Raw genomic sequence first — 11,687 nt, forward strand, 5'->3', positions numbered from 1 at the left:
TTTTAAAATGTTCTGTCAATTCTTAATGAGACGGCAATAGTTCTAAATTAGAAGGAGCCGACGAAATATGCTTAATATCATTCCATTCCAATTGTTTCCCTGCACATAGTCCAGATTTCAGCCATCAATGAAAGATTTGACCAAATCAGTGGTTACTATTTCTCTCAGTGGTTTAATCAAGCTAGCTCAGGCTACAGCTCATCAGCAGGTTATCCATCCTACTGTAAGAGAAGAATGGATATTGGGCCAACCCAACCCAGGATTATTTGTATATGATTAATGGGCAGTGTGTGTGCAAGGCAGTCTTACCCATATCACAATATCCATTTTAATCATCTCTAACCCATGTATTTATCCAGTGGAGGAAGTCTGTCAGCTCACCAGCTCTGACACTTAGGCATTAGGGCTGACATTTTGGGAGATCTCCTTGGAACAGGTCTCGGACCAGGACACATATAAGTCGTCAGTGGATGTTTTGTAATAGTCAAGGGAGTTAATAGTGTGGTTTTGCTTGCTGTGTATATGTAGACCCGGAGGGGGACATATCATCTGTGGAGGCTCAGCTGAGGCTGAAGAGAGCTCGCCTGGCAGACAACCTCAATGACAAACTGGCCCTGAGACCTGGCCCCATGGAGCTGGTGCACAAGAATATCATTCCCGTAGACTCTGCTGCCTTCAGACAGGCAGCCGCCACGACAGGTATCACTGAGTGATCGGATGCCCTTTGCACGTAACACCTATCTGCCTGTATCTTGACGTGTGTGACTCACAATCACCGGTGTGTGATTTTTGGTGTGAGTTTGGTTTTAAATGTGTTTTTGAGTTTGAAAAAGGTGTGTTTTAACTCTTTAGTGGCCTGGAAATAAGGCTATAAAGCTGCGGTGAAAAACTAACCGATGGACTTAGACTAAACGTAGTAAACCTTTTTAAAGGCAAAGTGCAGTCAAAACCGGGATTTCCTGTGTTGTGTGTATACGCTGAGTATACAAAATATTAAGGACACCTTCGTAATATTGAGCTGCATCCCCCTCTTTTCCCCTCAGAACAGCCTCTATTCGTCGGGACATTGACTCTACAATGTGTCGAAAGTGTTCCACAGGGATGCTGGCCCATGTTGACTTCAAAGCTTCCTACAGTTGTGTCAAGTTGGCTGGATGTCCTTTGGGTGGTGGACCATTCTTGACACACAAGGAAAACTGTTGAGCGTGAAAAACCCAGCAGCGTTGCAGTATTTGACACAAACTGGTGCTCCTGGCACCTACTACCATACCCTGTTCAAAGGCACTTAAATATTTTGTCTTCCCCATTCACCCTCTAAATGGCACACATACACAATCCATGTCTTAATTGTCTCAAGGCTTTAAAATCCTTATTGAGCCTGTCTCCTCCCCTTCATTTACACTGATTGAAGTGGATTTACCAAGTGACATCAATACGGGATAATAGCTTTCACTTGATTTACCTGGTCAGTCTGTCATGGAACGAGCAGGTGTCCTTAATGTTTTGTAGACTCTGTGATTATTTCACATTATGAGGTTGGAATAATACTGTGAAATTGTGAAGATTCTGATAATGACGTTTTAGTGTGTGAGCTGTTTGAATAGACCGCCTGAAATTGAAGTGTGTTTTGGTGGGAGGGAGTTTTGGTGGAAGTGTGTTTTGGTGGAAGTGTGTTTTGGTGGAAGTGTGTTTTGGTGGAAGTGTGTTTTGGTGGGAGGGAGTTTTGGTGGAAGTGTGTTTTGGTGGAAGTGTGTTTTGGCCTGCCTGGCGACATCACCAGGCGGTATAAGTTATTGGTAACACTCTACTTGACACCCATGTCATCACCTTATGACATGGTCATAACCTGTCATAATATGGTCAAAACACTGTCATGACACACATTTAGACCTGTTGTGACATATTGTATATTACATTATTTTATGTCTGGCTACTTGTCAACAGTATGTTTGTTTTATATTTTCTGAAATTGAACATATTAAATTGGAATTGGAATTGGAATTGGAATTGGAATTGCACACACATTGATGTCATACCTACACCTACTCCAACGCTCTGTTGCTGATGTCTGGAATGAATGCTGGAGCAGATTTCAGGAGCAGGACAAAGCATGAGGAGCAAGCTCAACTGGCTTAAAGTGCATTGTCTTAGTCCAAGTAAAGTGACACAGGATGGTCATAATGCTTCATGACAGTGTCATAACGTGTATTTTCTACAAGTGATTTAAAATATGATGAGAAAAAAACATGACTGTAAAGAATTCCTTGCAACAACAAAGGAATTAAGAAACAAAATTTCAAATGAAAGGACATTTCTTGGCAGGGAAAAAACACATTTGAATAAATGTGGTTTGACACTCTTATGTAGGTGTCATAACCAGACAAAAAATAACGGAATATAAGTCACAACAGGTGTAAAATATGGGTCATGACAGTGTTATGACCATATTATGACAAGTTATGACAAGTTAACGTTTGAAAAGTTAATCGACCAATAACAAATTGAGTTTCAAACCTCTGCCAACAACAGCTAGTTTTCAGGTTACATATCCCTCCCATTAGGCTGGTCCAATTAGGCCCCTCACAGTTCACTTCCAGACAGTCCTAGAAAAATGTTTGCTGGACAAATTGCTCTTTGTTTCTTTTTGACAATTTTAATTTAAATAAAGATTATATAGCAGTTAGGTACTTAATTGTTACCCAGAAATGATTTGATATTGATACACTGAACAAAAATATATATCAAATATAAATAAATAATACAAATTATTTTTTTAAAGTGTTCATAATACATGTAATACTTAAAACACGCAAACAAAAATAACAGATTGGGAAAACCGAAACAGTCCTGTCAGGCGAAGACACTAAACAGAAAACAACTACCCATAAAACCCAAACGAAAAAGGACAACTTATATATGATCCCCAATCAAAGACAACGATAGACAGCTAGCTGCCTCTGATTGGGAACCACACCAACATAGAGATAAAGAAACTAGAATGCCCACCCTAGTCACACCCTGGCCTAACCAAAATAGAGAATAAAAACCTCTCTACGGCCAGGGCGTGACAGTACCCCCCCCCCCCCCCCCCAAAAGGCAAAACCTGACTCTAAAGGGGAAGGTCCGGGTGGGCATCCCTTCACGGCGGCTCTGGAGCGGGACGTAGACCCCCCTCCGCCCGCAGATCCCTCCACTTTGGTTTGCGGCCCTGGTGCATGGACCTTCACTGGAGGAACCGGGCCGCAGATCATCGCCGGAGGAACCAGACCACCGATCATCATCGGAGGCTCCGGACTGGGGACCGTCGCCGCAGGCCCCGGACTGGGTACCGTCGCCGCAGGCCCCGGACTGGGGACCGTCGCCGCATGTCCCGGACTGGGGACCGTCGCCACAGGCTCCAGACTGGGGACCGTCGCCGCAGGATCCGGACTGGGGACCGTCGCCACAGGCTCCGGACTAGGGATCGGCTCCAGAGGTTCTGGACTGGGGCCCGGCTCCGGACTGTGGCCCGTCGTTGGAGGCTCCGGACTGTGAAACGTCGCCGGAAGCTCTGGACCGGTGGCACCGGGCTGAATACACGCACCTCAGGGCGAGTGCGGAGAGGAGGCACAGGACGTACTGGACTGTGGAGGCGTACTGGAGGTCTAATGCGTGGGACTGGTACAGGTGGCACCGGGCTGAATACACTCACCTCAGGGCGAGTGCGATGAGGAGGCACAGGACGTACTGGACTGTGGAGGCGCACTGGCGGTCTGGAGCGTAGAGCTGGCACAACCCGTCCTGGCTGGATGTTTATTTTCACCCTGCAAATGCGGGGCGCTGGCACAGGACGCACTGGGCTGTGCAGACGCATCGGAGACACAGTGCGCAGAGCCGGCGCAGGATATCCTGGTCCAAGGAGGCGTACTGGAGGCCAGGAGCGCTGAGCCAGCACCATCCGTCCTGTCCTGGCTGGATGCCCACTCTAGCCCGGGGAGCTGGAATAGGGCGCACCGGGCTATGAATGAGCACTGGAGACATCGTGCGCATCACTGCATAACACGGTGCCTGACCAGTCACATGCTCCCCACGGTAAGCATGAGGAGTTGGCTCAGGTCTGAACCCTGACAAAGCCACTCTCCTCGTGTGCCACCCCCCACAAAATCTTTTTGGAGCTGCATCTCGGGTTTCCGTGCTAGCCGTGTCCCCTCGTATCGTCGCCGTTTCTCTTTCGCCGTTTCCACCTGTTTCCATGGCAGGGTCTTGTCCCCTGCCCTAACCTCCTCCCAGGACCACGATGTCCTCGACTCTCTCTTTTCTCCCGGGCCCAGGATCCCTGCTCCTCTTGAACACGCTGTTTGGTCCTTTTTTGGTTGGTAGTTCTGTAACGATCGTCGTATGAAGGAGTGGACCAAAACGCAGCGTAGTAAGTGTTCGTGATAAATGTAATACTCAAAATACTCAAAAATAACAGAGAGGGAAAACCGAAACAGTCCTGTCAGTCCTGAAGACACTAAACAGAAAACAACTACCCACAAAACCCAAACGAAAAAGGACAACTTATACAGTGCCTTGCGAAAGTATTCGGCCCCCTTGAACTTTGCGACCTTTTGCCACATTTCAGGATTCAAACATAAAGATATAAAACTGTATTTTTTTGTGAAGAATCAACAACAAGTGGGACACAATCATGAAGTGGAACGACATTTATTGGACATTTCAAACTTTTTTAACAAATCAAAAACTGAAAAATTGGGCGTGCAAAATTAATACTTTGTGGTGCCACCTTTTGCTGCGATTACTGTAAGTCGCTCGGGGTATGTCTCTATCAGTTTTGCACATCGAGAGACTGAAATGTTTTCCCATTCCTCCTTGCAAAACAGCTCGAGCTCAGTGAGGTTGGATGGAGAGCATTTGTGAACAGCAGTTTTCAGTTCTTTCCACAGATTGGATTCAGGTCTGGACTTTGACTTGGCCATTCTAACACCTGGATATGTTTATTTTTGAACCATTCCATTGTAGATTTTGCTTTATGTTTTGGATCATTGTCTTGTTGGAAGACAAATCTCCGTCCCAGTCTCAGGTCTTTTGCAGACTCCATCAGGTTTTCTTCCAGAATGGTCCTGTATTTGGCTCCATCCATCTTCCCATCAATTTTAACCATCTTCCCTGTCCCTGCTGAAGAAAAGCAGGCCCAAACCATGATGATGCCACCACCATGTTTGACAGTGGAGATGGTGTGTTCAGGGTGATGAGCTGTGTTGTTTTTACGCCAAACATAACGTTTTGCATTGTTGCCAAAAAGTTCAATTTTGGTTTCATCTGACCAGAGCACCTTCTTCCACATGTTTGGTGTGTCTCCCAGGTGGCTTGTGGCAAACTTTAAACAACACTTTTTATGGATATCTTTAAGAAATGGCTTTCTTCTTGCCACTCTTCCATAAAGGCCAGATTTGTGCAATATACGACTGATTGTTGTCCTATGGACAGAGTCTCCCACCTCAGCTGTAGATCTCTTCAGTTCATCCAGAGTGATCATGGGCCTCTTGGCTGCATCTCTGATCAGTCTTCTCCTTGTATGAGCTGAAAGTTTAGAGGGACGGCCAGGTCTTGGTAGATTTGCAGTGGTCTGATACTCCTTCCATTTCAATATTATCGCTTGCACAGTGCTCCTTTGGATGTTTAAAGCTTGGGAAATCTTTTTGTATCCAAATCCGGCTTTAAACTTCTTCACAACAGTTTCTCGGACCTGCCTGGTGTGTTCCTTGTTCTTCATGATGCTCTCTGCACTTTTAACGGACCTCTGAGACTATCACAGTGCAGGTGCATTTATACGGAGACTTGATTACACACAGGTGGATTGTATTTATCATCATTAGTCATTTAGGTCAACATTGGATCATTCAGAGATCCTCACTGAACTTCTGGAGAGAGTTTGCTGCACTGAAAGTAAAGGGGCTGAATAATTTTGCACGCCCAATTTTTCAGTTTTTGATTTGTTAAAAAAGTTTGAAATATCCAATAAATGTTGTTCCACTTCATGATTGTATCCCACTTGTTGTTGATTCTTCACAAAAAAATACAGTTTTATATCTTTATGTTTGAAGCCTGAAATGTGGCAAAAGGTCGCAAAGTTCAAGGGGGCCGAATACTTTCGCAAGGCACTGTATATGATCCCCAATCAGAGACAACGATAGGCAGCTGCCTCTGTTTGGAACCACACCAACATAGAAATAAATAAACTAGAATGCCCACCCTAGTCACACCCTGGCCTAACCAAAATAGAGAATAAAAACCTTTCTATGGCCGGGGCGTGACACTATACATCTGTTGGTCACCTTAAAAAAAAAGTAGGGTTGTAGATCAGAAAACCATTCAAATTGCCATTGACAAAAATGCAATTGTGTTTGTTGTCCGTAGCTTATGCCTGCCCATAGCATAACCCCACTGCCACCATGGGGCACTCTGGTCACAACGTTGACATCAGCAAACCACTCACTCACACGATGCAATACAGCTGTCTGCTATCTGCCAGGTGCAGTTGAAACCGGGATTCATCTGTGAAGAGCACACTTCTCCAGAGTGCCATTGGCCATCGAAGGTGAGCATTTACCCACTGAAGTTGGTTACGATGCCGAACTGCAGTCAGATCAAGACCATGGTGAGGACGACGATCATGCAGATGAGCTTCCCTGAGACGATTTCTGACAGTTTGTGCCGAAATTCTTTGGTTGTGCAAACCCACAGTTTCATCAGCTGTCATATGGGTGGCTGGTGAAGAAGCCGGATGTGGAGGTCCTGGGCTGGCATGGCTACATGTCCTGGGCTGGCTTAGTTACATGTGGTCTGTGGTTGTGAGGCTGGTTGGACGCACTGCCAAATTCTTTAAAACAACGTTGGAGGCGTTTTATAGAAGATAAATAACTAAATTAACAATCAACTCGGGCAACAGCTCTGGTGGTTATTCCTGCAGTCAGCATGCCAATTGCACGCTCCCTCAAAACTTTAGACATCTGCGGCATTGTGTTGTTTGACAAAACTGCACATTTTAGAGTGACCTTTTATTGTCATCGGCACAAGGTGCACCTGTGTAATGATCATGCTGTTTAATCAGCTTCTTGATGTTCCACACCTGTCAGGTGGATGGATTATTTTGGCAAAGGGAAAATGATCGGTAAAATGTGGGATATAAACAAACATTTGAGAAAAATAAGCATTTTGTCCGTCTGGAAAATTTCAGGGGTCTTTTTTTTCAGCTTATGAAACATGGGACCAACACCTTACATGTTGCGTTTATATTTTTGTTCAGTATTAAAAAACGGCTGGATTGGGCATTTTAAGTTTACTGTGAACCACAAGCAACCGAGAGCATGCATTGAATTGCATGCAGTTCAGCTCTCTGTAGAGTTGGTGGTATATTTTGCAACATCATAGCTTCCCTATTGAAATGATGTGGCAACCATAGAACACTATAAAAGCATACCATTTCCTAAACTGGCCAGAAAACCCATTCTGGAAATAGATACGGATCCCTTAACCTTGGGCATCCTACTGGGACATATTGAAATGTTTCTCTTACATCCAAGTATGTTAGTCCTCGACCTTTATATCGTTGCCTGGGTTTTTGTATATGCTGGTTTTCTGTTTTCCTCCTCGGGCTCTTCAGTAAACATATTGCGTAAGGTCAACACGGGGCTGAAGCGGCGAGGTTTACTCTACCTCCCTATGAACAGGGAGGATGCTTATTGAGACAAACAGCAGCTGTATTTGGGTCCACCCTTCTCTCAAGAGAAGTGTGTGTGTGTATGTGTGTGTGTGTGTGTCCCTCCCCCACTTCTCTGATTTATATGGCTCCAGTGAGTCACCTATGAAGGTATCTGATTGGACAAGGCTGTTGTTCAGCTGTCTGCCACCTCCCCTTCACCCCTCTCACACACACACAAACCTTATATATCTTTGAGACCCCCACCCGCTCCATCCTGCAATGCGATGACCTCTTCCATTTCTTTATCATCTTTGACAAAATATTAGATCTCTGACATCCAGTTGCAGTCCTTGCTGACAGAGAGATGTTATGTGGAGGAACTCAGGATGTGGTTAGTTTGAGACGATCATGCATCAGGACATAATAATAGCCCAGTAACAACTTGTTCTGTCCCCATGCTAGTGTCCTTTCTGTGACCGAGTGGGACTAAAGTAGACAACCCTACCCAGTCAGGTGGTCCTGAACCTGTGTGTGTGTGTGTGTGTGTGTGTGTGTGTGTGTGTGTGTGTGTGTGTGTGTGTGTGTGTGTGTGTGTGTGTGTGTGTGTGTGTGTGTGAGCGTGCGTGCATGAGGGAGAGAGAGCACAAAGAGAGCGCAGAGTGAGCGCAGAGTGAGTGCAGAGTGAGTGAGTTCAATACCAACAGGTGGTAGGAAATAACACCCAGGCCTGTGCCGCTGTGTGTGTGCAGGCCCAGCGTGCCACAGAGCAGGGCTGATGGTGTGATTGAAACCAGGGTCTGCTCTTGGCAGGTCACATGTTCTCATTCTAAAAGAGAGTCACAGGCACGCGCACAGACACACACACATTACCACTCCTCCCCTCCCCTCTCCTGGCTCTGTCCCTTTGTTAACCTCAGGCTCTGCTCCTCCAGATAACATCGTCTCTAACAGCTAAACCAATCAAGGCTCGGTTCACTATCACTTCAGCCAATCAGGGCTGTGTTCACTGTAAAGTGGCCATGTTAATCTCTGCCCACTGCAGAGTAGCACCTTAGGGCTAAGTGTTTCACTAGGTGACAGTGACAGAAGGGCAGTGTGTGAATACTGATGTTATACAATGGAACGGATATGGACTGCGTTGTACAGAGCAATGTGCAGTGGTGTCGCACGTAGGCAGTTCTCAGACAGCCACATACTGTACACACATTCACATCTCTCTCAGTAATACACAACCCTGCAAAAGTCCAATGAATGTTATGTTTGAACCTCTGGAAATATTTAAAGATATGAACAGACTTACGTCTCAAAATCCTTCAATTCTAAACCCTCTTTGCCAGTATCTTGTGGTGTGACAGGTTTCAGTCCTCTGTCTCTCTGTGTGTGATTAAACTGCCTCCTGTGTGGTTCTCTGTAGTGAACCACATCAAGTTCTCATCCCATCCCTCCCTCTCTCCTCCCTTCTCTCTCTCTCTTTCTCTCCTCTCTCTCTCTCGCTCTCTCTCTTTCTCTCCTCTCTTTCTCTCCTCTCTCTCTCTCGCTCTCTCTCTTTCTCTCCTCTCTCGCTCTCTCTCTTTCTCTCCTCTCTCTCTCTCCAGTGAACCATGGGAAGTTTCCTAAGCAGGAGGACTCGTATGCGTTTGAGGAGGACAGCAGCAGTGACAGTCTGTCTCCAGAGCAACACCACAGTGACGAGTCCCAGGGGTCCGCATGCCCCTCCTCTGAGGCCATGGGCAGCACCCCCTCCTCCTCCTCATCACCAGCCCTCACTAGCCCTAAACAGGTAATACTCCTCCTCCTCCTTACCTCTTGCCTTACCCAAATAGGTCCATCGTCCTCTCATTTCCCCTCCATCACCACTTCCCTCTTCTCCTCCTCCTTACCTCTCGCCTTATCCAAATAGGTCCATCGTCCTCTCATTTCCCCTCCATCACCACTTCCCTCTTCTCCTCCTCCTTACCTCTCGCCTTACCCAAATAAGTCCATCGTCCTCTCATTTCCCCTCCATCACCACTTCCCTCTTCTCCTCCTCCTTACCTCTCGCCTTACCCAAATAAGTCCATCGTCCTCTCATTTCCCCTCCATCACCACTTCCCTCTTCTCCTCCTCCTTACCTCTCGCCTTACCCAAATAAGTCCATCGTCCTCTCATTTCCCCTCCATCACCACTTCCCTCTTCTCCTCCTCCTCCTTACCTCTTGCCTTACCCAAATACGTCCATCATCCTCTCATTTCCCCTCCATCACCACTTCCCTCTTCTCCTCCTCCTCCTCCTCCTTCTTGATAATGTATCATAACATAAACTATCCTCCATGAGTAAACACACTATGAACAATAGGTGCACCAAAGTCTGCCCTATGCGTTCACAAACATACCCCAGTCAGTTATGCGGTAATGAGTCAATTCAAGCAGGGAGCCAGGTTAAGTCTGCCATCTTGTGGTGGCTGGGAGAACTACAGTGTCCTCCCCTGGGTTCTCTTGTGACCGTTGGAACATGTGTGACTGCTCTTTGGCACGTGTCACATTCCTCTATGCCAGTCTGTCTGTCTCACACAGACACAGTATGCTGAAGGCTACTGCTTCCTGTGTTTTATCATCTCAGTCACTTCCTGCATTCTGCACCACTCTCCCCTCACCGTGTGGACAGAGATGATGACATCATTCCCAACGGTCACTGGAAGCATAAACCGTTTTTATTTTAAGTGTTTACCAAAAGTCAGCTTGGGCTTAGTACCTAATTCCTCTTTTCAAATTATTTAATTGACATGTTTTATATAAACCAATACATTTTCTTTGAATTGATCTTATTGTTTTATGGTGGGCCAACCACTGAATGTAGTTGACATTTCCTGTATTCATGTCTTCCTACTGACTCCCTGTCTGCATTTGTGTTCCAGGGGTGTCAGAACAGGGACCTGTCTGATCAGAGCAAGGAAGATGGCTTGTCTGCGGCTAACAATGGGCTGTCTGCCACCCCACCCATACCTGTCCCTGCCATAGTCAAGGTAGGAACAAACACTTTCCTGTCGTACTGACCTCTTCATAGCCAAGACGATGCATCCCATTAGAGAGCTTCAGCTTGTATTGCGTATATTGTATGTTCTCACTATTTATCCCATTGATTCTACAGTCCAAGATATCGGACAAAAACCGCCACAAGAAGCCCAAAGACGTGAAGCCCAAGGTGAAGAAGCTGAAGTACCACCAGTACATCCCTCCAGACCAGAAGCCCGAGAAGTCTCCCCCTCCCATGGACTCAGCCTACGCCAGGCTACTGCAGCAACAACAGCTCTTCCTACAGCTGCAGATCCTCAGCCAGCAGAAACATGCACACACACACTCCCAGCATACACACTCCCAACACACACAGGCCCATGCACATCAACGACAGCCTAGTTTCAGCTACCAGCCCCTGCACCAGCCAGTCCAAGCCCAAAAGTGAGTACCCTGGATAGGGAGATGGTCTAACTCTAACCCCATGTCTCAGATCTGACCTTCAATGTATGACCTTCAATGTACAGAATGTACATTGAAGGTCATACATTGAAGGTCAGATCTGAGACGTGGGGTTAGAGTTAGACCATGAATGTTGAATGTTCCATAATATTGTAATTTTTTTTATCTTTATCTCACGAAAATCAAATGTTTTCCTATCTTTAGACAATCCAGTGAGCAGCTGTCGGTGGGTAGCTCCAGTGTTACTACTAACATGATCAACAGCAGCTCCTCGTCTCCAGTTAAGACCACATACTCTGGTCAAACCAGCATCTCACCAGTCAAACCTGGTCCTCTGCCACCTAACCTGGATGACCTGAAGGTAGGTACTCTGTCCATAAAGCGAGGGATATATTCTTTATTACGGGTTGGAAATAGAACTCATATACTGTATGTGTAAGATTTTCAAAATGCAAGCATCTAATGTCTTTCCTCTACCCCCCTATCCGTGGCTCTATCTCTCTCTCCCTTCATCTAATGTCTTTCCTCTACCCCCCTATCCGTGGCTCTAT

The 11,687-nt window shown here is 46.1% G+C and overlaps 1 protein-coding gene across 8 annotated transcripts in view; it reads left to right on the plus strand.

The window, feature by feature from the left end:
• Window positions 1-11,687, plus strand: part of myocd (myocardin) — a 146,478-nt gene that overhangs the window by 127,327 nt on the left and 7,464 nt on the right. For 5 of the 8 annotated variants that reach the window (XM_020460896.2, XM_031804552.1, XM_031804553.1 and 2 more), the window contains 5 exons: window positions 529-699; window positions 9,280-9,464; window positions 10,578-10,685; window positions 10,811-11,118; window positions 11,341-11,497. In XM_020460896.2, the coding sequence (XP_020316485.1) occupies window positions 529-699; window positions 9,280-9,464; window positions 10,578-10,685; window positions 10,811-11,118; window positions 11,341-11,497 (929 nt within the window). The remainder of the gene's footprint in view (window positions 1-528; window positions 700-9,279; window positions 9,465-10,577; window positions 10,686-10,810; window positions 11,119-11,340; window positions 11,498-11,687) is intronic. The other 3 variants (XM_031804554.1, XM_031804557.1, XM_031804558.1) reach the window with 1 other exon arrangement.

The sequence above is a fragment of the Oncorhynchus kisutch genome, linkage group LG25, assembly GCF_002021735.2.
Source record: "Oncorhynchus kisutch isolate 150728-3 linkage group LG25, Okis_V2, whole genome shotgun sequence".
Lineage (NCBI taxonomy): Eukaryota > Metazoa > Chordata > Actinopteri > Salmoniformes > Salmonidae > Oncorhynchus > Oncorhynchus kisutch.